Source organism: Brassica rapa, chromosome A02 (genome assembly GCF_000309985.2).
Source record: "Brassica rapa cultivar Chiifu-401-42 chromosome A02, CAAS_Brap_v3.01, whole genome shotgun sequence".
NCBI lineage: Eukaryota > Viridiplantae > Streptophyta > Magnoliopsida > Brassicales > Brassicaceae > Brassica > Brassica rapa.
This window is the reverse complement of record NC_024796.2, coordinates 12,252,062-12,278,388: the sequence shown is the minus strand read 5'-3', so window position 1 is coordinate 12,278,388 and position 26,327 is coordinate 12,252,062. Positions and strand designations below refer to the sequence as shown.

The 26,327-nt window shown below is 35.6% G+C and overlaps 4 protein-coding genes and 1 pseudogene across 5 annotated transcripts; 4 read left to right on the top strand and 1 right to left on the bottom strand.

Annotated features, from left to right (window-relative positions):
- The first annotated feature begins 1,148 nt into the window (after positions 1-1,148).
- On the top strand, positions 1,149-2,895 carry LOC103852785. 2 transcript variants are annotated; one of them, XM_033285362.1, is made up of 4 exons: positions 1,149-1,632; positions 1,719-1,884; positions 1,974-2,033; positions 2,125-2,895. In XM_033285362.1, the coding sequence occupies exons 1-3, from the start codon at positions 1,159-1,161 to the stop codon at positions 1,991-1,993; spliced, it is 660 nt and encodes a 219-aa protein (XP_033141253.1). In that variant the 5' UTR covers positions 1,149-1,158; the 3' UTR covers positions 1,994-2,033; positions 2,125-2,895. The 2 variants fall into 2 exon arrangements, with proteins under 2 accessions (XP_033141253.1, XP_033141252.1); XM_033285361.1 differs by having other exon boundaries at positions 1,719-2,033.
- Positions 2,896-3,112: 217 nt separating this feature from the next.
- On the bottom strand, positions 3,113-10,156 carry LOC103852784 (pollen receptor-like kinase 3). Its single transcript, XM_009129688.3, has 2 exons — positions 5,500-10,156; positions 3,113-5,313 (listed from the first exon to the last, which is right to left on the bottom strand). Exons 1-2 carry the CDS (start codon positions 6,382-6,384, stop codon positions 4,321-4,323), a joined length of 1,878 nt encoding a protein of 625 aa, XP_009127936.2. The 5' UTR covers positions 6,385-10,156; the 3' UTR covers positions 3,113-4,320.
- A 2,130-nt stretch (positions 10,157-12,286) lies between these two features.
- On the top strand, positions 12,287-13,943 carry LOC103852783 (protein TIFY 11B). Its single transcript, XM_009129687.3, has 4 exons — positions 12,287-12,573; positions 12,828-12,951; positions 13,116-13,454; positions 13,586-13,943. Exons 1-4 carry the CDS (start codon positions 12,420-12,422, stop codon positions 13,788-13,790), a joined length of 822 nt encoding a protein of 273 aa, XP_009127935.1. The 5' UTR covers positions 12,287-12,419; the 3' UTR covers positions 13,791-13,943.
- A 3,084-nt stretch (positions 13,944-17,027) lies between these two features.
- Positions 17,028-17,966, top strand: LOC103852782 (annotated as a pseudogene).
- Positions 17,967-24,659: 6,693 nt separating this feature from the next.
- LOC103852781 (auxin-responsive protein SAUR78) lies at positions 24,660-25,823 on the top strand. The gene has a single exon (XM_009129685.3). It carries the CDS (start codon positions 25,269-25,271, stop codon positions 25,620-25,622), a length of 354 nt encoding a protein of 117 aa, XP_009127933.1. The 5' UTR covers positions 24,660-25,268; the 3' UTR covers positions 25,623-25,823.
- Positions 25,824-26,327: the final 504 nt, after the last annotated feature.

The window sequence follows — 26,327 nt, the reverse complement described above, 5'->3', positions numbered from 1 at the left end:
GTTGTTATCTTCGGTGTGTGACGCACGGTTTTGGTTGTGTGACCTACCTCGACCTCTGCCTCTACCGTTCCGTCCTCTTCCTCTACCACGGGAATTCTCATAGCCCCTCTGACTATGCTCTTCATTGTTCGAAAACATTAGCTTCCCTTGGTCTTCTTTCTGAGTTTCTTCTCCTACACGCTCCTCGTACGCCTTAAGCCTTCCAACTATGTCTTCAAACCCCGTCGAGTTGAGATCTAGGACTTGCTCAAGTGATGCTACGATCTGGATATACTTGTGTCTTGGAAGACCCTTCAAGAACTTCTTGACCATCTTGGATTCTTCTATGTTTTCCCCCAAAGAGGTTGCTTTGGATGATAGGCCCGATATCTTCCCCGCGAAGTCATCGACCGTATCTGAATCATCCATCTTCAACCTGTCAAACTCCGCCATCAACGTCTGAAGTCTCGCCTCCCTTACACGATCAGCTCCTAGGTGTCGCGACTTGATGGCGTTCCAGATCTCTTTTGATGCGGTTTGTTCTCCCACCTGGAGAATCAATGTTTCGGGAACAGATTGAAACAAAAGAGCTATCGCAACATCGTTCTTCTTTTGATCATCTGAACCAGGTTCGATTGTGTCCCACACTTCATGAACACGTAGTAGAACCTTCATCCTCATCGACCAAACTGTGTAGTTTGTCGATGACAACATCGGACATTGGATGGATGTAGATCCAAAGTCCTTCGTGCGTGGAGCCCTAGTCACGTCAGCCATCTTGCCGTCGCGATCTCTTGTTCACAAGCACCAGGATCTTAAGCTACAACTTAAGCTTAGATCGAGTCTCCAACCTGAGGCTCTGATACCAATTCAGATCTCTTAGAAACACAAAGAGTTATAAGAACAACTTTTCTTATTAGCTTTAGAAACTACTCAAAACTAAAGCTCTCAATATGTTTCACTTAGATCATATGGAACACCTCTCCATTAGACCTATATTTATATGAAAGACAATTCCCTTTAACATGTGGGATATGGAAAACACAAACCTAACCTAAATAGAAACTTCCTTTTCCTATTTCTAGGTTTCCTTATTGTGTTTATCTTAACATATTAAACATCTAATAATATGTTAAGTTTCCACAAGCTTGGAATTATCCAACAGAGAAGACTTCTAACATGCACGTGGAAGGTAAAGCGCAAGATAGAAATCACGATCTTTCTTTATCCGATGATCTTGAAGATTTTACTCCCGAGGAAGTTGGGAAACTACAAAATGAGCTGACGAAGCTCTTGACAAGAAAGAACAAGAAGAGGAAGTCTGATGTGAACAAAGAACTTGAGAATCTTCCTTTGGATAGATTCTTGAATTGTCCTTCGAGTTTTGAAGTCGATAGACGAATCAGCAACGCGTTTTCAGGTGGTGGAGATTCTGATGAGAACCAAGAAGACATTGAGCGTGCGATTAGTACTATTTTGGGGAGATGCAAAGCTATTTCTACAGGGAGTAAAAGTAAGATGAAGGCTAAGAGAGATTGGAGCAAAACCTCTGTTTCTTATCTCCTCAAGAAGATGTTTGTATGTACAGAGGGGCACTCTCCTCTTCCTAACCCTGGCTTGAGAGACACGTTTCAAGAATCGAGAATGGAGAAGGTACAACTTAATCTCCTAACACCATTTCGGATACTAGTTAAAGTGTTTTGTTCATGTACCTTATTGCTTTTACATGATATATACAGTTTCTGAGAGTAATGCTACTCAAGAAGATTAATACTCGAGCTTGTCCAAAGGAAACATCAACGTGTAGATACGTGCAAGACAGGCAACAACTTTCATTAAAGAATAAGGAAGAAGAAGGAAGAAGTAGTAGCGATGGGAGTACATGGGTCAAAACAGATTCTGACTGTGAGTTTAAAATCTTTTTATTTCTTTTCAAAACAAAAGAAGTCGTCCATGAACTAATTCTATTTTCATCATCTTCTTTTTGGTTGCAGTCATTGTTCTTGAGATCTGATTCACTTTACCCCTACTCAGATTCTTACAGGAAAGTACAGGTAATATAGTTAATTTGAACAATGAATCTCAACCTCATTAATTTTGCATCTTTTAATGCTAAATCTGATGTTAGATCTTATGTCTTTGCAGATAGAGAATATTCATTGATATCAAGACAAAGAAAAATCAGAAAGAAGTGATCAATCGATTTTCTTTTTCTTTTTGATTAATTTTTTGGGTATCATCTATATGTAGATCCCATAAGTGTCCTTTTTTGCATGTTTGTGTTCATAAAAAACAAACATGTTCAGGAAATTCAAACATAGAATACAGTACGTGAGACCATCTCCAACGGTTTAATCTATTTTTCTTTTAAAATAGAATAATTCTATAATAGAGTTGGATATTGCTTCACTGGTATTTTATTTTAGAGTAAAAAATGGAGTTATTAACAAAAAAAAAGTGTTTATTCTATTATAGAGTAGAAAATAGAGTATCAATGGAGCATTTTTATTCTAAACTCTATTTTAAAGTGAAAAAAGAGTGGAGTTGGAGATGCTCTGAGATATGCGTACATACATGTGTGCAAAGAAAGAATTTTACTCCCTCTGTTCCTGAAAGTAAAATTTTCTAGATTTATTTTTTGTTCCAAAATTATAGATTTTCTAAAATTTGAAAGTACTTTTAGTAGTTAATATTGAAAATTGTATACTTTTAAGAAATATTAATTGAAAATATTTGAATTGGTTGAATAATATTGAGTTAATGAGTTATATTTATTGGAAAATGTATAGTAAAATAAATAATAAATTCAATTGTAAAAAATTAATTCTTTCTTTAATATGTATGAATACTCTAGAAAATACTTATTTCGGGGAACTGAGGAATGAAGTATATATTTACACGTTTGGAGTATATTTTTCAGATGAATAACCTTATTTTATATTAAAAGAATTCCTCTCTTTCAACACTCTGTTCTGTCATTCTTCAGTCTTTAATGTATCCATGTTTTTTTCTTCTAACTCAGACAAGACAACTACAGATTGTCAGATTCAAATTAATGATTAATTTTCTGTGATATATTATCATATATATATATGTATATATATTTATCTAAGTCTTTTTCATCATTTTCTTGTTATATCCGTATATTCTAATAATTACGATTAAAATAATCAACAGTTAAAAATGAGTGGAAAACGTTAATTTTAAATGCCCACCGTTAGGTTTTCATTTATTTGTTAACAATTTACTATTTCGTTTTTAATTTTAGTCAATGACTAGTTATAAAATAATTATCCTCTTAAATGTTGATTTTAGAAATCCCTAGAAAGCTAACAAAAAAAAAATCTTGGAGTAATTTGAAAAGAAGTAGCAATTTGAAAAAATAATACAGTATTGATTTGGTATCTTATTTACACATTGTCTTTTTGCCGACGGCTACACATTCTCTCTCAGCTTTCATTTAAGAACACCTTTTTATTACTAGAACTACTGGGAACATACATTTTCAATGGTATCACTAATGGTTAAGATGATTTTACACTAAACTTAAATTGGAATACTTAAATATTTCATTTGGAACACTTTAAAATAAAAGAGGCAGCACGTAAGTGAACACATCACGGTAAATGTACTCCAGGGATTTATAAAATCAACATTTTCGAATTAAGCATATAGCTTTCGAAAAGGAGCAAAGAACAAATTGTTTCTCGTGGCGACACTAATGTAGCTTCGTCTTGACATTGTCTTCCAGTGTCTGTAAGCAATGGAGAGCTGAAAAGACGAAAAACATAAAAAAAATCCATGGCTAATCGTTTATAATAAATAGAGCACAAAAAAAAATCCATGGCAATATTTGGCTTAGTTTTCTGCAGACTGCAGAACATATGTTGTTAACATGCAAATGCACAGAAAATCACATTGTCAATCCGTGGCGGTGTTACACTTTCATTTAACTTGATTATGATCATTGCCAAAACTATTTGGACTTCATGTATGTATTGTATTTAACCTTATTACATGGTAATATATATTGTATTAGGAATCAAATTAGCTGAATTTTTTTTTCAAATACATTGACCTTGGTCCAGGCAATACAAGTTAATATTCACCTTTGTCATGCTATTATTTTTTGTTTGTATACTATTAGCGTACAAAAAAAAACTACATCGAGCATCCATCACATATATGCCCAAAACGTTAAAACAAACTTTTGTTACAAGTAAACCTCGGCTATTTTTTTCATCATATATAAATTTAAAGAAAAGAGAATGAAAACAAAAAAAATGGTGCTACATGAATCTAACGGTTGGAATTCATCGAATCCCAGAATCAACGGTGAAGCTAAGTTTCTATAGAAATGAAGTCGTCGCTAGAATCATCCATCGTTAGTTCCTCAACGACTTCAATCATACTCGGTCGCCGATCTGGATCTTCTCCGATACACCTCACACCGATCCGCAAAACATTCTCTATCTCATCCCACGCCATTTTATCACCGCGAGCGGCAGTTACAACCGTCGGATGCAGCAGATCCACGTCGGCGCCAATCCACTCCGCCAGATTCCCGCCACCGGCCGGATCCAATCCCCCGTATTGCGTCGGGAACTTCCCCGTCAAGATCTCAAACACCACGGCTCCGAAACTATAAACGTCGGATTTCGCAGAGACGGTTGCGTCGCGAGAGCTATACGCGGCGAGGGATTGGGATTGAGCGTCGGGGTTGATCAATCTCTGGAGACCGAACTCGGAGATCAGCGGCTCGCCGTCTTCGGCGAGGAATACGTTGCTCGATTTTAGGTTTCCGTGAGGTAAGGTTAGAAACGATAACTCTCTGTGGAGGTAACACATCCCTCTCGCGATTCCTTGAATGATTTTAAACCGTGAAGGCCAGTTTAGTTGCGAATCCTCCTCGCTTTGATCGCTGCGTAATCGGTGAAGCAAGCTTAGATTAGGGATGAATTCGAATACTAGTAGCTTCTCGTCTCGCCTGGAATGGTAAGCCAGGGGCGTTAGTATGTTCTTGTGACGCAAGCTTCCTAGGTTTTTGATCTCTTGTGCGAATACGCCTATACTCACTTCATTCATCACTGTCACTCGCTTCACTACCACCTTGACTCCGCTCGCGATCACCGCCTTGTACGCGGATCCCACGCTTCCCCCGCTGTTAGGCTGGCCGTTGGGAGCTCCGAGGACGTGAGCTGATGATTTTAGTAACTCGTCTAAATCGAAAACACCTTTTTCTTTGTTCACCATCACCAAATCTGTCCTCAGTTCGCGGAAACTACTCGGCGTACCATGCTTCGACGCTCCAGTTCTTGATCCGTCAACAGTTACCTATCAAACCACATCAAGAATTATGTTTGTTTAATTTCAGATTTCTCTTAGATGTGTTTAAGCTGCGAAGTTGCCAGGTGATATATTAAGCAGCCTAAACATAGATCCAACGCGCTATTAAAGAAATGCTCTAAGCATAGATCCAACGGGATACTAAAGAAATGCACTTCTAGTATTGCTACTAACCTGAATTTGTTGATCCTCGTTGTTGTCTTGTTCAGAGGTACGAAGCATACTCGTCCTCCTCTTCTTTAGGAAGAATAAGAAGAATATGATAAGGATTAAAAGGATGCCTAGGGTACCGAATGCTATGTAGTATTTGCTCTTGTACTCATCTTTCTTGTCTCCGTCTGCTGAGATCGATGCAGTCGAAATTCCCGGCTGCGTGCAAGTTGTTGCTAGCTCTGCACCACAAAGGTCAGAATTTCCCGCGAAACTGCTCGCCTTGAATCTTGACAAACCGGGTGGGATTTCTCCGGTTAGCCGATTGTTTGAGAGATTGACATCAGCTAAACCCGGTTGGGTGAAATTCGGTATTATCCCAGTGAATTGATTGTTTTCGAGGTGTAGCTCCATCAGTTTTGGTAATGTAGTGGCCAGCGAGAGAGGGATGTGGCCTGAGAACTCGTTGTTCGACAGCCACAATTTCTTAAGGGAAAGCATTCTTGTGAAATAATCAGGAGGGATATCACCAGAAAACCGATTGTTTGATAAGTAAATCGATTTCAGAGCGGTTAATCGGTTAAACTCTGGTATTTTACCGGAGAAGGAGTTGTTCATTATGCTTATGGTGCGTAAACCGGGTAGGTCGACTAAGGGTGCAACGTCAATGTTTCCTGTGAGACCCAATTGTTCGATTTGGAGACCAAAAACAGAGTTTTTGTTGCATAGCAATCCGAACCATCGTTGTGTTCCTCCGCAAGGTTCTGAATCTAATGTCCAAGAATCGAGAGACTTGGTGTTTGTTAGTGATTCCTTGAATTTCAGCAATGCTTCTGCTTCGGTTAACGAGTTAGCAGAAAGTGCTGTGAGAGATAGCATGAGCGGCCAAATTAGCCAGGCCACGGCCATTTACTTAACAGGTGCTAGGCCGCCGGAATTCTAAAAAAGTTGTTTAATTTTTTCCGTAATAACCAAAATAGTTCTCCTTTTTTTTTTGCTGATGTGATTTACTAATTTTCTTTGTTCCTGTCTTGTTTCTCGCTCTGTCTTTTCTTTTTCTTTGTCATTTGTAATCCATTGAATGAGAGGGGATAAAGAGCTTATGGCGCGAATGGTCGTTGAAAGAGTCAAAATTGAGAATGGCAAAAGCAATTACGAATACTAGATGCCTATGCATTTTAGTAGCCCATATGGCTACCATTTGATGTTAGTGTCCAAGCCCAAACTTGATCTAAGAAACTATAATCATATTGAAGTTTGGTTTTACAATTATTTTTTTTTTAACTTTTTTGGAGAACTTGCATTTGTGTAAATAATAGTTTTGTTATACGTGCATTTCAAAATGCTAAATATTTAGTGCCCAGATTGTATTTTTAAAACAAAATTTAAATAAATAACTTGTTCAATGAATACTCGGGACCAGAATGTGTTTCAAAAACATGCTTTTCGTTTCTAACATTCCGTATGAAGCCTGTGAAGAAGTTCCAATTTTTTGTTGTTCACATTCAAAGTATCTGTCGGTGTCAGATTCGGTTTGCTTTATCACTAGTTGTAAGTTTGTAACGGACATTTTTGCAAAAAGAAAAAAAAGTTTGTAACGGACCTACTTCCATTGGGTAACGAACTAACGATGGAAACGCAAAGCTCTATTTCGCCGTCACACATTAATGCAAATGACTGTTTACATTATATTTCAACATATAACCATTTGCAACGTATATGAATGACGTAGCTATATATGAATGAAACGTCAAATGGACCAATGGTAACATTTACAAACATTGCTTATCAGACATCACATAAATTTGTATATTATACGATCTGCAGTCATTTTATTTATTTTTGGATTACCTTAGCTACAGGAGTGTAACATAGATAGGGATCGTCATGTAAAATATTGCTATGGTCTTGTGTAGCAAAAGAAGCACTGCTTGAATGCTTCTATATTGCATTGCATCACTAAAAACATATATTATGTTTATGTATATATTATTATATATAGACTCGAGATGTTGTTCAACTGTAGATGTGCATTATATGGTATACTCTTCAAAGTTCAAGGTATTGTATTCTCATTAAAAAATCTTGCAAGTTGTGTTGAATATGATTTTATTCTTCTTGGCACTATCGTCTACGACATTTGTTATATGATATTTTGACGTCTCATACATGTTAAATTCTTTAGTTTCTTGTTGTTGGTGCTGGAACTTATTTTAACGAAAATTCAACGCACACCTTCATTAAACAAAACGACTAAAATTTAACTTTGTCGTAGGATAACCTTAATTGAGCAAAAAAAAAAAAACATATTAGGATTTAGGACTAAGCAAAACTCTTGAGCAGTTGAATTTTCTCAAAAACACATACATCAAACAGAAAGGTCTACATGTCAATTATTCAGATATCTCATTACACTCTTGATATACTAGTGAAATTGTAACTAATGCACGGTTGTGCTATGGTGAAAAAACGTTCACTTTTAGCAACAATTAGTGGTTTCTTACAAGAAATTGATTCTTTTGTGCTCTTAATTCGATTTACGTTGGAAAGATTGTTTTACATTACGTCATATAAGCGTCATATAAGAGCTGATCCTCAACCTAAAGAGAGTCCCAGTTTAAAGAAAACAATAATTTTGGAAATAGTTGAAGCCTTTTTAAAAATTTTAAAATTAAAAAGGGGAAAAACTCAGATCATGGACCGATATGGGTCTACCGTAAGATTTTGACACGTGGTTGCATCCAGTCACAGAACAGATTTTTCACGTGCCAAAAACTCTGTCGGGGATAAGTATTCGTCGATTTACAGAATACAAGTTCGACTGGTAACTAGTGGCAAATGGGTTCCACTATTGCATTTATAAACGGCCATCAGCCGACGCGGACTATGGCTTGTGTAACACCCTTGGTTATGTATTTAATAACGAAAATGCCACCACCAATATCGTAAATAGTAGTACTTTCGGGACCCGACGATTTGATGAGGACAATTCGTTAACGCCTTCCACTAACGTCGCCGTCAACCTTTTTTCTCTTTCTTTTCAAATTTTATTTTCTGTTTACATTTCGCTGCAGCCGTAAGGAAAACGTGCCGGAAGTTGTAACTTGTAAGTGTAACGAACCGTTGGTTTGGTTTAGAATTAGACGAATTCATGTATGATTCATTTATTAATTCTTACGTGACAAAACAAATTCTTTTATTAAACTTATATTGATCGCCCATCAATATCAAATAAATTAGAATATTTTAGCTAATCTTTTTTTTTTCATCAGCTAATCTTAACCATCAGAGTAAAGATAAATTGATAAGACGATTAACCATTATTATAATATTTAGAATTCATTATTATTAATTTATTACTGTATTACAGTGGAAAATATGTAACCTGTGTTTTATTTTTGGGCTAAAACTCAGAAATACTAATTATAGGTACAAAAATTTATATAAAATTTTAAAATATCAAAAATTGATATAATAAATTATGAATATAATTTTTTTTTTATGTTTTAGACGGTAAAAATAGAATGGAGGCTAATCACGAACCCATATAGTCTTTTAGCTAAAATTTTGCTGGAAAATACTACAGCAAAACCTCCTTTTTAAAATTCAAGACTCCAACGACCACCTCACATGGGTAGAGAAGTATTCTGCTAGGCCGAGACCTCCTACTGAACCACTTGAGTAAAGCAGTGGGTAATGGTGAGACCACTTCCCTTTGGTCTGATTTCTGGATATGTCCTGAAGCTAACATCAAACTTTTTGGTCCTGTATCAATAAAATATAAAGATTTAATGGTATCAGACATTCTCACCAAAAAACTAAAGAGTGAAACAAAGCTCTTATTGATAATTTATTACCTGAGCTCTCCTCGATGATCATGACGCTAAGACCAATTGTCCTAAGCGCTCGAGACTCCTTCATCTGGCCCCTCAACAAATCTGGAATGTACACAGCAAAATCAGGTTACTACTCCATCCAATAACAAAAATACCAATCGATTCAAAGACTCTTGACAGGGAATACACGTAACTGGAAGCAACTTATTTGGAATCCTCCCCTTTCACCAAAACAGAAGTTCTTTCTTTGGAAAGTGGGAAACCAAGCTTTCCCAACAGGCGATAACCTTCGCATGAGAGGCATTTTATCCAACACAAACTGTCCTAGATGCGGAGAAGAAAAATCTATCTCTCACATTCTCTTCCATTGCCAATTCGCCAAAGATGTGTGGAGCCAAGGTCCGTGGAACTCCCCGTTAAACGCCTTTCAAGCCTCGAGTTTTTTTGATATTCTCTGTGAATCCCTAGCGTTGACTCCTCTCTCACCATATGGCTTCACTGGAAACACCTTCCCTTGGATCTGTTGGACACTATGGAATTCAAGGAACCAACTCATCTTCGACAGTCGATCCCAATCCCCCATGAAACTTTTCTTAAAGCAATTTTAGCACTCAAAGAATGGGAATCTGCCCAATCGTTTCACTCTTCCCCACGCCCTATGATTCCTTTTCCTCCACAACCATATGCCCTCATCGAACATGAGATCTACTGCAACACCGACGCCTCTTGGAGAACCGACCACAAATCGACGGGATTAGCTTGGATTTTCACTGATCTGGCATCTGTGGAGTTGAATCGAGGATCTTACGTCCAACAATTTGTCTCCTCTTCTTGCATGGGGTAGGCTTTTGCCATTAGAGAGGCACTGCTAGGGGTGGGCGTTCGGGTACCCGTTCGGGTTCGGGTCGGGTATTTCGGATTTTCGGGTATTTCGGTATAGAGGTGTAGAACCCGTTCGGGTATTTCTGTACTTCGGGTCGGGTTCGGGTATTTTAAGTTCGGTTTCGGTTATTTCGGATCGGGTTCGGATATTTAGATTTTGAAGAAAAAAAAATGAAAATTTTCATTTCTCAAATTTCTTGTATTTAAATATATAATTTTTCACTTAACTATTTTTTATTTTTAATAGATTGCATGGTTAATATATTTGGACATAACATTTTCAAACTAAAAAGACATTAATTTGGTTATTGTTTTTAAATTTTGGATGTAACTTTTTGTTAATTGCTGAAATAAGAAGTTTGACATGCATTTTAAGCGAATAGCAAATCATCTTCTACGTAATTGTATGTATATCATATGAAATTAAAGTATGTGTAGTATCAATATAAATATTTTATATAAAATGAAAGATGTAAACTATAAATATAAGATTAATTATCATATGTTCGGTTATTTTCGGATATCCATTCGGGTTCGGATATTACCCGTTCGGGTTCGGATATCCAATCTCTCCTAATTCAATATCCGTTCGGATATTTTGCTACTTCGGTTCGGATTTCGGTTCGGGTTTTTCGGATCGGATTCGGATGCCACTTTGGATTTCGGGTAAAATGCCCACCCCTAGGCACTGCTCCACACGACTTCACTCAACTACCAACATATATGTCTTTGCACAGACTCTTAAGAGCTCGTCAGAGCTATCTTTTCTCGCCGGCGATCGATGGAGCTCTATGGAGTTCTATATCTACCAATCTATCTTCGTCTTTAAACTCTCCATTCATATCTTGTCTTTTTTTTTCATTTCTCATTTGTATAATGGACAGGCTAATGGGCTTGCAAAGACTTGTCTAGCAACCCATCTAGTTCTAAACCTCTAAACTCTTTATTTTTTAATGCATTAAGATTTCTTGCTAAAAAAATAACGTTCAAAAAAATTATATAAAATTTTAAAATATTAAAAAGTGGTATAATAAATTACGAGTATAAAATTTTCTTTTTATGTTTTAGACGGAATAGGACCTAGTCTTTTTTTTTTCTACTGGAATTTTATTAAACGGGTCATAGTACAAACTGGACCAAGCCCAACATAACAAACAAACAAAGGCCCAAACTACAGGCCCAAACATAATAAACTCCTTGGGCCGTAAGCCCAAAAGGAGAAAACCCGTTGAGGAAGGCTTCCAGGCGTCCCACCACATGGACGAACGTCCAGCATCCTGAAACACGCGTCAAGGAGAGAGCGGACCGCCTTCCACCGGTGAAGAGGGGAGACTCGACGAAACTCCGCCGTCAAGCAGAGCCTTACCGATGAAGAGCAGCTCACTAAGGAACCATCTTCACGGTTGTACAAGCCGCACACCAGATCTATGTTTCCAGAAGAACTAATCGGCTACAATCGATCCCACTACCTTCGATCTTCCTGCTAGAAAACTGTCACGTTTAATGATAGATAGAAGCGCGAAGATGAACCGGCTCGGGACGAGGAGAGGAAGCGATGACATCGAGGCTGAGGAAAGAGAGGCGATTGGGCACAGAAGAACGGAAAACATCGATCAACGAACCGGGAGAACCCCGAAGTAAAGCCGCCGTCGCCATCGAAAAGAGCGCAACGCGGAGTCAAAAGCCGGAAAGCTCCGTCGAAAAGACCGCAAGCCACCGGAAGCAAAAGCCGGCTATACTCGTCGAACTGACCGAGTATACCAGAGGCAGAGTCGCCAAAAGAACGGGCGACAATCAAAGGAGCTTTATCTCGATCTATTCTTCGTGAAGGATCCTAGAGAGAGAACGAAAAAGAAAGAAGAAAAAATTATCTACAGTGATATGACCTTACCCATTTATCTTTTCTAGATACGACCTAGTCTAACTTAACCCATCATAAATCATCTCTAGTAAATTGAATTAGTCTACTAACAATTGTGCATGCATGTTAGGTGGAAATAGCCTCGTGCCAAATCTTATTTATTGCCACAGATCACTGTCACTCCATTAAAAATAATAAACAAATTATTAAAAAAACACGTTATTTGTTTGACTTAATATTATATTCGCGAAAGCTTAAAGCCACAGAAACATATTGGCATAAATAACTCATTTATCCGCTTGTAAGTTGTACTCTTCGATTTTAACGTGTTGAAACCATTCGAGTTGTTGCAATCTCATCGCAGTATGTCGAACGGAAAAGCACCGGAGAAGTCTAGTTTTTCCCGGAGATGTAGTTTGTTCAGCCGCTACTTGAAGGAAAAGGGTAATTTGGGGAATATTGATATAGGGTTGTCTCGAAACCTCGATCTTGAACTCGTCAGAAAATCCGATCTCAGTGGTATGTCTTTCTCTCCTCCTCTGACGGCCGCCGCCGACAAAGACCCAGTTTTGTTTTTGTTTCTTTATTCAGTTGCGTAATAGATATTGGCTTACAAACGAGGGAAAAGTATATTAAATATTCGTTTTTTTTTGTTTAAATGTAAAATCAGAAAATTTTAACATATTTTAGTTTGAAGATGAATATAGAAATTTTAATTAATCTAATTTTTCAATCTTCATTTTAAGTAAATTTGGTGTTTTTTTTGGTTATAGGACAACAAAATGAGATAAAGAAGGCAGACATTTCTGAAACCAGACCCTTCGCTTTGTCTCAGAAGGTTTTAGTAGGTGAAGCCTCTACTTCTTCCGGAGGCAAACCCAGATTTGTCGATCTAAGGTACATACATATATGGGCTTGATCTCTTGTGGTATTAAATAAAAGTCTTGGCTTTATACATTTTGTTGGAAATAAACTAGAGAAGTGTCAAAACGTGTGTATGTATAGATGTGTGGATTTTGAACAATGTAACAATGGTTTGGTTTGGTTTGGTTTGGTTTCAGTGAACCAGCAAGCTTAGTAGTACCGGAGCCTGGAAACTCCCAGTTGACCATATTCTTCCGCGGAAAAGTTATGGTTTACGACGAGTTTCCTGAAGACAAAGCAAAGGAGATAATGGCAGCAGCGAGAGAGGCACATCATGTTGCTGTTGATTCAAAAAACACTCAGAATCTAGACATGAACATGAGCAACAAAACCAACGTTGTGATTCCTGATCTGAACGAGCCAACGAGTTCCGGGACCAACAACGATGATCATCAAACAGGACAGCAACATCAAGTCGTGGAACGCATTGCAAGAAGAGCCTCTCTTCATCGTTTCTTTGCTAAACGAAAAGACAGGTAAATTAAACTTGAAGCATAAAACCAAACCTTAACTATGGTTCTATACAAATACTATATGGTTTTGATGCTTCTATATAGTACAAGAACAACATAACTTACAAGTTTTTGGGTGTGTTTGAATTTTTCAGGGCTGTGGCTAGAGCTCCGTATCAAGTGAATCAAAGTGGTGGTCATCTTCCTCCCAAGCCACAAAAGGTTGGTCCATCGGTAGAGTCAGGACAACCCTCGCGACAGCCTGAGACTCCCTCAAAACCAAAGAGACATAACGATGCGTCGATGGAAGTGGATGGAGAAGAAGGACGGTGTTCAAAAGATCTCGAACTCAAGCTCTAGTACATATAAAAGGTCATGTTTGGAGTTTAACTTATTTAGGATTCGAAGCCACATAATAAATGTTTAGATTCTTTGAGGTTGTATTACGTAGTCATACATACATACTCGTTTCTAAATATATGTTTATAATTTGAATTGTCGTTTATATTCTTATGTGACGGAAGATAGTGGAATCTATTCCAAAAACATTATAGAACCCCCGAAGTCTCGTCTCCAGCTGCTGAAGTGACGGTACAACTTATTGGAATATGGTGTTCAAAAAAAAAAAACTTATTGGAATATACATAGAACACTTGTTGTATGACCACTGAACTTAGCCATTTTAACCATGCATGGATGTGCATTTCAAAAGCATAAGCTAATTCTATGTAAATCCATGTGCAAGGCTGGTCCTCAGATTTTAAAGGCAAAGAATATTTAGTAAGAACTTTGAAAAAAATTTAAACAATTTGGCAGTTATATATATATTCCCTTAAAATTTCGGGAGTCCAGAACCAATGTTTTACTTTGCTACCAGGACCAGCTCTACCATGTGAGCTGAGCAATTTTCTTTCTTTCTTGCTCTATTGCAAAGAACATACTTGAGAGCTAGTGTCTATCGAATTCAAGCAAAGCTCTTATGTGATAGTACCAGGACCGGCTTTACCGGTTGCAAGCAAACTCGCTTGAAAAAGGCACCACGTAAAGAGCTTCCACAAGAGAGGATCTTCTTCAAGCATGTGCAGCCATATTGTGGTCGAATTTGAGGACCCAACAGACTGACTACCAAATTGTCGTTGCCTCACTGCTGGCTGCTTTCCAGAGCACACATATCTTTCCAGTGTGACCCCCCTGTAAGTTCCTACAACATGTGACCTTATGGATATCATTGTTACTTGTTACAATTATCTGTCCATCCATCCCTTCCGCTGTCAATGATGTGATTGTTCCATGTCGATGATCCAACTCTAGACTGATGGTGACAGGACAGACAGTTGGACACCCTCCATTCATGGTCCATCCTTAGATTTTGGAAAGTAAAAATATTTTAGTATAACGTTAAATAGTTTTTTTTTTATAACTTATAGATCACTAAATTTATGTATATTGACTATTTTAAATTTGATGTCAAAGAGAATGTTTTATCCGGCTGTGCCTCAAATGTTCTAAGTTACCGGTTGGATGCAGAGTTCCATAGCTGGAGTTGAGAGTTGCTGAGCCCAGTTGCAACATGACAAGCATCAAGTACCCCCAGGTGATGCACAGATACTATCTCTTCACCAATGCTCAGAAGAACAATAACAGAACAAGGTTACACAAGTAGACACAAAGAAGAAGCCAAAGACTGATTTTTGTGTGTGTGTGTAGACGATGAGAACAGTGCCTTTTAAGACAAAACTTTTCGAAAATTTCAAGATTTTACCTAAGTTACCGTTAGTAAAAGCGAGTTTATTGAGCTTGGAGTGGTACAATGATGCAGAGGAGCTTGAGGAGAAGGTTTTAGGCGGAGGAGGTAACTGGACGAACAAGGAGGGGAGGTGGAGAAGAAGAGGGAGTTAGGAGTTAGGAGTGGAGTGGAGATATGAAGATGGCGATCCCTGCTCTGAGAAGTCAAGGACGGTGGCTGATAAAATCACTGCCTTGGAGATCATGGTTTGAAAGAATCCCATTGCTAACATTAGGTCTCTTGATTTCTTATTGGGTATGTCTAGGTTTACTTTAGTTGATGTTGATGTCTCATTTGTGTTATCTACTTGCTGACTTGGTTGGAGATGTTCATTGCAGGAAGGAATGGTGACCTCAAAGGTATATCCTTTTACCAGCTTAAATACCACTCTGCACCCCCTAGCTTCATTACTAAGCACACTTCTCCAGGTTTTGAGTCTTGATGAGTTATAACTTATAATATATATTCATATTAGACATTTGAGTAATATAAAATGTAGTTCTGCCTACTGGATGATGCAAGATTTCATGGTAGTTGTCTGGTTGCTAATAGATTTGATGGGTTATTTTGCATGGTCCGAATCTTTACCACAGTAATTGTTATTTGTTGTTGGTTTCAGACTATATATTTCATGTTGACAAGCAAATCAGAACAGGAGCGAAACTTGCTTGTGTCAATTATTCTTCGGAATATTTATATGTAATCAAATTTTATCAACTGTGTGATCCCTTTAATTGTTTACTTTTCACAGTTGGGAGATCCTCAAAACAAGAGTGCATCTAATGCTGATTACTCACCTAACAAATCTTTTCGCTGATATCCTAATATGTAGCTGCGGCATTTCAATCTTTATGGCTTTTAACATATATATTTGGTTGTTTGGGTTCTTCTCTTTCGCTTAAAACGTAAGTTAAGTTTTCTGCAGGCTGTGGTGGATTGATGAAGTTGATTCCTTTCTCTTTCGTCCTCATCTTAGGTTACGTACGTGCAAAGTACCACGCTTTATTGTCCTCATTCACGCTTATCGCCTACTGAAATTATCAAATTGTTATCTTCAGCCATGCATGCTTACTAGCCATTGTAAATTTCACAGGTCAACTTTTTGAGTCAGATTCGATTGAGCCACAAAGGAGATAATCCAAAGGTGGCAAAACGCCTGATTGATGTATTACTTTGCTCTATTTAAGGTAATATAACTGGCGTCTAAAGTCTATATATGAGTGCAAAATTGAAGCTTATTTTGACGGTCTTCTCGGACTATTTGTAATTTTTGAGACTTCTACTGCCCCCAAATGTCTTCCTTTGAGTTGGATTCCAGAATCCTATCAGCTCTACTGACGGTTAGTCCTGATGTGTTTTTATTTTTTGCATACCTTATGCAATTTAACAGAGCTTTGAGACTTTACAGCTCACCTGATTAATCCTTTTATTGCAGGGAGTTTAACAAAGCTTTTCCATATATTTCCACTGACGAGGCAGATGATATAATTCAATCCCTGACGCTGGTGCTTTAATTTTAAACTGGTAACTCCTAATGCTTCATCATATGAGTTTTGTTTCATTAGTTACAACCAAAAGGATAATAAAGGAAATGGTATCTCCAAAAGAGTCTTGCAGGTTGGTTACATGAATATATGCAAGAATCTTGTTTCTTTAGTTATCTTGATTAATGATGTTAACACATAAAGAGTGATGCCATTAGAACACTATTGAAAATTTATGTGTTATCTCTAAAGTTTACTATTAATAATGGACTAGGTTTATCGATGGGTTTCTCATGTTACTCAATGGCAAATCAAGTTTTCTAAAACCGATTTTTAAAAAAGAATCAGTTTACGCATTCAAAAAATCAATTTAAATTATCCTGGCGCCTAACCACCGCGATTTTTCTGAACATTGCGTTTAATTATCTACTCACCTGTAATGCTTTTTTTCTTCTTCTTTATGTGCATCTTGAAATGTCAAACCATATGATTGGATCTGAGATTATCAAGTTAGCAGAAGAGGATGTGTCTCCTGAAGATCTAGTCTTCCATAAGTTCTATGTGAACAAGATGAGTAGTACAAAACAATCAAACAAAAAGAAGAAGAGGAAGAAGCTACCTGAAGAACAAGCTGCTGAAGAACTTTACGATGTGAATGATGGTGATGGTGAAGGGGGAAACCTACGATAGTGATGTTGAATTCGAGGCTGGTGATGAGAGTCACAATGAGGAGATTGAGAATATGTTGGATGATGATGAATATGATTATGATGATCTAGATAAAGTAGTTGGCGATGATGATGATGATGATGATGATGATGATGATGATGATGATGATGATGATGATGATGAGCTTGTGGCGGATGCGAGTGATGCAAAGATGGACACAGAAATGGATATGCTTGATGGTGAGGATGTTGATGATGATTATGGTGGTGGTGATGATCTTGGTGGTAACAAGAAAAAGAAAGAAAAACTAAAACGTAAATCTCCACTTGCAAGTCTTGAAGAGTACGAGCATTTGATAGACCGAGAGGAGATAGATGATTCAAAGTCTAAAAGAAAAGTAACAGCAGAGAAGAAGACCAAAACATTTTTTTTTTGAGCAACTTAGACCAAAACATTAGATTAGAAAAGTTTCAGCGTTGTTGATAGCTTGCTATTCAAGGCTTCCTACGTTTGTCTTAGTACTATACAGAAACACTGGAGATAATTACTCCAATTTTGTGGTGTTTTTTTTTTGAACACAAACTGACTTTCATTCAATATTGATCTTCTTCAATACAAGGGCAAAAGGGAATTATCCATCCTTTTTGGCAATAAGCATAAACTACAACATATAAATAAGCTAAACAAGATAGGTTTTCAGAAGAAGATGACAGCGAATTCGAGACGATGCTCGAATACGTCGGTAAAAACTTCACGACAATGTCGGAGAGCTGGAGAATAGTCACAAGTAACGTTGGAGTCCAGACCCCATCTACGAGAACTACCAAGATAGTCTCGCTTGTATCTTCTGGTCCCGTAGAAACCGCTCCGCAAGATAACAAAACGATGCAGAAACTGAAACAAACACTCGGCCACAAATCCAAAAAAGTACCTCTTGCCATAGGAAGAGGATGTGCTGATAGAGATTTCTCTTTGGAAGAAGAGGATTTCCAAAATAGAACTGTGTTCCCTGAATCCAGGGGTAATTTCTTCCTAGAGAAAAGATATGACAGTATACACCGAGGTGAGATCCCGGTAAACCCAACCGGAATCTCTGAAAACCTAGCCCAATACCCAGACGCCACAAATTGCTGGATCTCATTTTTTTCTAAATATTTGGGTCTTGTCAGGAAGTTCCTTGGGCTGACAGGTTCCATTCCACAACTGGGACAGGCCCAAGTTAAAGTGGATATCAATTTGTAAAGCGTTGTCAACACAACCCGAGGAGAAACGTACCGTACATCGGCACCAACCAGGTGGTCGCCGGAGCGGAATCATACCACTGTCGAGGATGAACCACGGGGGGAAGAGAGCATCACTTTATAGGCTGGAGAAACTGAAGCATCACCGAAGAGATTCGGATCTGAACTTGTGGTGCTTTGAGATCTGGTACCGGTGAGATGAGGAGCAGCAAGGCACGGTGGCCCGTGTGACTCAAGTCTTTCCAGTGACGGAGAGATTGAGTTAGGCAGTTGTAAACGAAGCTCCATACGCGGTTGAAAGATTTGGACCAAGTCGACAGCTTGACTTGACCGACGGTAACCATACAGAGGTACTACGGGATCTGAACCCGAAGCCCGTAGCAGAGCGGCGGCGGCGAGAGAATCCTCTCGACCATCGCTGGAGGAAGGGCCAAACCGGTAGGGAAGACCACCGGAAGAAGCCCAACGAAGAGTCGAAGCTCTTGTCTCCGTCGTAGCATCCGCCGGGATCTAACACGTCCGACAATCCACAAAAAATGAACCGGTAATAGATAAAGAAAAACGTGAAACAGGAAGCAAAGGGTGAAGGTGACGAGCAGAGCCGGCGAGGAGGCCCAGTGACGCGGGCCCAGCGCCGGCGAGAAAACGCGTCGCCGGTGCCGAAGGGCATTGGTCTTGGAGGCGCCTTGGAGTTCGTGCCTGGGAGAATATTAGGGCGAACTCAGTGTGGCCAATTATAATCTATTTTTTTTTGTGGTATGTTATTTTTTTAATTTCTTCTACTACAAGTTTTATTTAAGTATATTTTAATTTAATAACTTACTACTTGAAATCATTATTCAATTATCCTTTCACCCATAAATGTTTCATTAATTTTGAGTTGTTATTATTTACATTCACAGTAATCACCGTAGAAATTCTATAAATTAAATTAAAAATTTCAATCCTAAGTTGGATCAGTGTAAATATGATACAGTTCGATAAAATAATTAGTTAATATTTACACTGATCAATATAAACATAATTTAATAATTAATTATTATAAATTTTATGTATTATAACCTATAGATTGTAACTGTAGTATTGTATTTTTTTTATTCACGATGGAGTATATTTAATTTTAAAACACTTTCAAATAGTTTAATGGCATCTCATTATTTTACACTTAAAATGCATTGAAATTTGAGATACATAATTTTTATACACCAAATAATTTGATAAAAACAATTTTGAATTTATAAAATTTAATCAATATATAACCTTAGAAATTAACTCTTTTCTTATTTTTTATATAAAACATAATTTGAAATATATAAATCTAAAAACACTTTTTGTAAATTAAGAAATTGGTAAATTAATAAAATAATATAGTTTCGTCATTATTAATTTATAGAATTTTTACGTACATATTATATTATATTGACTTTTGATGCAGTTCCCCCTTTGTATGGGCAGGCGTGCGAGTTCAAGTTCAAGTTGATATAGAAGTAATTGGGTGGTTAGTTAAATCATCTTAGATCTTTAATTGAGTGGTAATGATTAAGACATGCTTAGATCAAGTCTAACCTTAAAATCCTTCTTTTTGGGGGGGGGAAGAAGCTCACCTCTTATTTAAAGTTTTAAAACATTTGCAAACCTATCCATCATCAAAAGGTAGAATTGAAAACATTTATTTTAGTACAAAAAAAAGAAAATTAGCTCGCCCAAACTCACAAATGTATGTATTATGGGTCAAATCAATATAAACCAGTAGACTTTTATATTAATATATTAATGACTCATAACATACATTTATATCCGGCAACAATTACAGCAAAAATATATCACAACTACTACATTAAGCATTTATAGACATATACTTTAAGAAAACAATAACTTATTAAGTTATAACGAAACTTTATGTTATTTCATTATGAGACATGTAATAAATGTATGAAATACAGATTTCTATATTTAGACCAAGTCTAGAAAAAAGTAGTAGATTAGTTGCACAATTGTCGCGCCCTTACATAAACAAGAGTTCCATAAACAACACCATCCCAACTGGCTTGTCGCTACTTAATTTTTGGACTCTAGTTTAAGATATGAGCTAAGTATATCTCTTAAATAAGTTTCTAACCTTTCAACCAAAAAAAAAAAATAAGTTTCTAACCTTTTTAGTGATACAATATAATCTTTTTAAATTAATACTCTATAAATTAATTCATACTAAAACCTCTATAAAATAATATAATTTTATAGTCTCAAATTGAGTTTTTAGTTCAATTAGTATATCGATAAATTAATATCTCTATAAATTAATAAAAAAATTATAGTTTTGATGTGATCCCAATATTATCAATTTATAGAGGTTTCACTGTATATTAAAAACATGACCTTAGAATATTGAGTAATATCTATATGAATTATGACGCCACTTTTTTATTGTTTTAAATATCATAATTCGATTTAAGCAAATCATTACAATGATTACGAACCAGAAGTCATTAGTATTCAAGAATTCAAGTTGTTTGTCTATTTCATGTTAATGCATGTGTGTGTGTCATTTTCCTTTCTTTTTTTTTTTAACACTTTTCATTGAAATAAGGTATTACAAATACATGGTATCGATCAGATAGAATTTTTCAAAAGGATCAGCCAGAATCTAAACATTACAAACCAACCTTATGATAAAACAAAGAGATGTCTTAACCAACCAGGATATCCAGCAGCAATGTAAAATTGATAGCGATCCTCTTTGATGACACTATCAGCAATCAGAGAAGCTCCTCTGATATCTGAGCGTTTCAAAGATTGAACACGCCAGAACAAAAAATTATGAAGCTGGATGCAGATCTTTTGAGAGTAGAACTTAAGTGATGGCCAAGCAGATGGTTTAGTAACTGCCGCAACTAGATCTTTATCATCACTTGCAAAAATAATTGAATCGAAGTGAAGGTTTTTGAGACTATCGATAGCCCATAACCAACTTTCCATAGAAGCATCCATACGACTGTAAATAGCTGAGAAGGATCTTCTACTATGTAACAAAACATTTCCATCGCTGTCTCTAAGAACCCATGAAGCTCCACTTTCATTTTTGGAACTGCTCCAAGCAGAACCAATATCGCATTTGATCCAACCCGAAGGTGGAGGTTTCCAACCAAACATTATTTTCTTCTTCCGATCGAGGTCAATGGCTTTTTCCTCTTTTTCAATTGTCTTGATCAGGAACCAGTGATTTGCTTCTTCATACACTTTCTCAAGGAAATCTGGAGCTTTGGTTACGCAACCTTCAAAGAAATGAGAGTTTTTGTTCTTCCAGATATTCCAAATGATCCAAGGACCCGCTCTACTGATATTCAAAGGGATGGAGGGGATATCCTTTGCTTTCAGAACATAGAAAATGTTCGAATATATAGAGGAAACAGAGAAGTCCGAGTGAGGCCGAGGAAAGTTACAAATGGCCCAAAATTGTCTAGCCAAAGTGCAAGTGAACAGCACATGATTTATGGACTCTCCTTCCATACCACAGACCTGACATCTAGAATCAATCTTCATACCTCTACTCAAAAGGTTATCAGTCACCGGAAGAGCTCCACTAACCGCTTTCCACAGAAACATTTTAATCTTCGGAGCTGTGTCTAGCAACCATATGTAATCTTTGATACCATTGAGAGAAGGAAGTACTGTCATTTTCCTTTCTTAATCTTCAATAAAGTCATCTCATTAAACAAAGAGATATAAGATCACATAACCATAACAATATTAAAATTTAGTAAATAACCATAACAAATTAACAAGTCATGTGCTAATATTCTATATATATTATGTATTAATTGACATATTACCTTTATGTATACTAATTAATCTTTCTTTTTTCTTCTTACATGCTTCCTCCCATTTGCGTAATTACTTATGATTTCTTAAAAAAACAATTATTCAAGTTTATATATTACTCATAAAACCATATATATATTTTTGTTTATGATATGTTTTGGAAATTTTAAAACACACACGCACACACAACACACACACACACACACACACATATATATATATATATATATATATATATATAATTTGACAAATCATGTTAGATTAAGAAAATCGAGTTTTAAAGTCTATACTACATTATAAATTGATATAGTTTAATTTAATTTTCTCTTCGGTTGGGACAGTCATAGATATATAGATTGTAGAAAATTTGATTGAACTGATTTGTTTAGAGTTCCATGACCAAATTTCTAAATCTTTTCTTATATTTTCTATATTTTTATTTGTTCTCCTCGAATAACCGACTAGTTATATCGCATATTATAAATAATTATACTATTCTATTTTAATGAAATAATATAGTATGTTACAATTTTTTTCATTTTTTTTGTTCAACCATCTTATATATTAAAACAGAAGTCACAACCTTAATTCATGTGTGATATTTTTAAAAATATACTCTCACTAGAAATCAGTTATGATTTATTTGTTCCTACTAATATGACTTAATAATATATCATTCCTAATATAACAACCGACTCCTATAAAACCGGATTGATTAACAAACACATATTTAATTCCTTAATAAATTATACATAGTAGTAATATAAATCATTGTATAGTTCAAAATACTGAACCGATTTAAATAATTTAACCAATATATATATATATATGTATATGTAATGAATTGTATTAAAATAGAAATCATGACTTCTTTCATGTGTGATTTTTTAATTAGAACCATTTAAAAAAATCTTAAATGTATTTTATTAATATTAATAATATATATAATCTTTGAACTACTTTAGTCATAATATCTTTTGATGTCTTTTAATTTTAAATATAATTTTTTTTTGTTAACAAATATATATAATGTATTTTGTCAAATTTCATGCACACTTGCTATTGGAGATTACTGTCACTTTTATGCACTAATTGTCTCATCACTTAAACTGTAGAATGCTTATATTCTTCATATTTAGACCCCTTATGAATATTCAGTAAAAATATTTTTTGGTAAAATGTTAAGATAAATATTCAGTAAATTGCCCTTATGAATATTCAGTAAATTGCCCCTTAGACAAAGACGTGCTTTAATAAAAAACACCCTTGATCAAATTATTAGGCCTAGCTTGATGTCTACATAACATAAGTATATGACATTGGACAGTTATCTAATTTCTAATCATGCGCCAGAACTATCTTACTATTTGATTTATTTTGCCATAAATAAGTATATCTTCTCGACCATTTTTTCAAGTATTTAAAATTCCTCGAATGATTAGCTTACCATCCACAACTTTTTTCCTTCGATAAAGACAGACAGTAAGGTACTAAGGTCTTCTCTACCTAATTCTTCAGAAATACCAAACTAACGAATTTTTAAATAATTTAACACACATTTGATAAATACCATATATTTTAATATATAATGAAATATGCTTTTGCACTAAATAAGAGGATTGTATTTTGCCAAAAAATCAAATGTCATTGGTGGTTGCATCCGTCATATATTGCTTAACTACAATCTTTTATTTTATTCGTATGATTTTATAATTTGGGATTCGTCACTGGATTTATGGTTTCGAAAATGTGGATATAACATATGTTTAGTTCATACAGATAAATAAATAAATTTAGTCGGTGGACGAAGATTATATTTGCTGTTTTGGTATATATGAACGACAAACAATTAGCACTATGGGGTAATATTCAACAAAATTGTGGACAGGATGTAATCGTTATCTAAAAATTATCACTCTTTGTCGATCATTAGACAACAACACGCAATGAGAGGTTGCCTACACATCTACACATGTATATGTACACACCTACAAACTTATTATATTTATACAGTAATATACAACAAATAGTAGTAAACATGTACTATATGTTTATCAAATATTTTCAAATTCCGATTTATGACAAGTGGCATCTATGTAGACAAAACAAAATGTCATAGCTAGAATAATACTATACATATAATGCAATAGTTTTTTGGGAGTTTTTTTTCCGGTTAATATAGATTAAATATAATATATTCTTCTTAAATTATATTAAATATATATATATATATATATATATATATAGTTAGTGTTTTATTCGTGTGGGTAATATATATTTTTGAGTTTTATAGAAATTAAACTTATATACTAATCCAATATATATTATGTTAAATAAGTATTATTATCTCGTATGGTATATTATATTATATCATTCATGTTATCAATATTACTTAATACAATCTATTTTAAACTAAAAGATGTAATATTTTGCATAACAATAAATTAATTACTGTGCAAAAAATATAGTTTTACAAAATTTATTTATGTAAATTCTTAAATCCGATTATAAAGATATAAAAGGAACAAAGGAAAAACAATGGCAAAAGAAGATACTACTAGTTTTGCTATTTATGTCCTCATCTCTCCTAGCTGTTATGCATCAATCGGTGGGTCATGCAATGCATCTATACGTTTCTCTATCTCACTCAATATATATACACGAACCTTCCTCGTTGTTTCCTCCCAAGAACATCTCAAAACATTTTCTATTCTTCATTCAATCTTTTGACCCACACACACTCATATAATCATATATATATCCTCATAAACCCTAAACCCTATCTAGTTTCAACAACTCTCTTGTTCCAAATCCAAGAAAAAGGTTAGTTTCATAAGTAATGTCCAAAGTTGGGAAGCTGACAAAGCTCAAGTCGGCGATAAAGAAATGGCCTTCCTTCGCCAAGAACCACCACCACTCATCTTCCTCGGCCGCTGTCTCCAATGAGCTCTCAGAGGACAACAATCTCCATGTTGTTTATGTTGGTCCGACTCGAAGACCTTACATGCTTAGACCCGACATCATCTCTCACCCACTCTTCCAAGAACTCGTGGATCGGTCGAGGTCCATGGAACAAGATCGTGAGATTGTTGTATCTTGTGAAGTTGTTTTGTTCGAGCACTTGTTGTGGATGCTCAAGACCGGTCAAGAAGGAGGATCCGTTGAAGAATTGGCTGAGTTCTATACTTATTGACATCGACCATTTGATTTCTACACATTTCTTTCGTATAATATATACTATGTTTATTGGTCTTTTTGTTGTTGCTGCTGATTTGTAATTTGTTTCGATGCGGTGTGTGACCCAAACGTGATCACGTAAATTTTATCATGATGATGATGAGCATATGTAGCTTCTTACTTTGTTACGACCAACAAATAATGATTTTTCTCTTCACAACAAATCTTTATATTTGCTTCTCAATATATACTAATTTATATATCTCTTAACTGTTATAGACAACTGAACGAGGATGATAATTTTAGAGAAACTTAATCTATGGTCGCATTTGTTTATATTGTTTATTTTAGTGTCGCGGTTTTATAACTTGTGTTTCTATTTTTGCAACGGAATCTTTCTCCATGAGTCATGAGTCTCATGATAATAAAAAGGACTCTAGCAATGTTTGAAATAGCTTGAATTAAAAAAAATTAACAAAAAATTGGTTGAATGTGATGACTAGTCGAAATTAATTAGATTTTAAAGTTATATTTCTCTCTTTAAAAAAATACTACTAAAAACATACAGATACATTAGCACTACAGTCTAAAATGATTCAGAATTTTGAAAGATCCATTTTATATAAAAATAAATTTTAATGAATGCAAAAAGATACTAAAATACATTGTGATTATTTGAAAGAAATACTATTTGTGTTTTTATAACGTTAATTAATAGTAA

What these genes read in the sequence shown, in the direction of transcription:
- LOC103852783 (XM_009129687.3), top strand. Translation starts at nt 12,420, where the DNA reads ATGTCGAACGGAAAAGCACCGGAGAAGTCTAGTTTTTCCCGGAGATGT. An exon ending in CCCAGATTTGTCGATCTAAG is followed by an intron (nt 12,952 to 13,115) that starts GTACATACATAT and finishes GTTTGGTTTCAG; the next exon opens with TGAACCAGCAAGCTTAGTAG. An exon ending in TTTGCTAAACGAAAAGACAG is followed by an intron (nt 13,455 to 13,585) that starts GTAAATTAAACT and finishes TGAATTTTTCAG; the next exon opens with GGCTGTGGCTAGAGCTCCGT.
- LOC103852785 (XM_033285361.1), top strand. Translation starts at nt 1,159, where the DNA reads ATGCACGTGGAAGGTAAAGCGCAAGATAGAAATCACGATCTTTCTTTA. An exon ending in AAGAATCGAGAATGGAGAAG is followed by an intron (nt 1,633 to 1,718) that starts GTACAACTTAAT and finishes TGATATATACAG; the next exon opens with TTTCTGAGAGTAATGCTACT.
- LOC103852781 (XM_009129685.3), top strand. Translation starts at nt 25,269, where the DNA reads ATGTCCAAAGTTGGGAAGCTGACAAAGCTCAAGTCGGCGATAAAGAAA.
- LOC103852784 (XM_009129688.3), bottom strand. Translation starts at nt 6,384, where the DNA reads ATGGCCGTGGCCTGGCTAATTTGGCCGCTCATGCTATCTCTCACAGCA. An exon ending in ACGAGGATCAACAAATTCAG is followed by an intron (nt 5,314 to 5,499) that starts GTTAGTAGCAAT and finishes GTGGTTTGATAG; the next exon opens with GTAACTGTTGACGGATCAAG.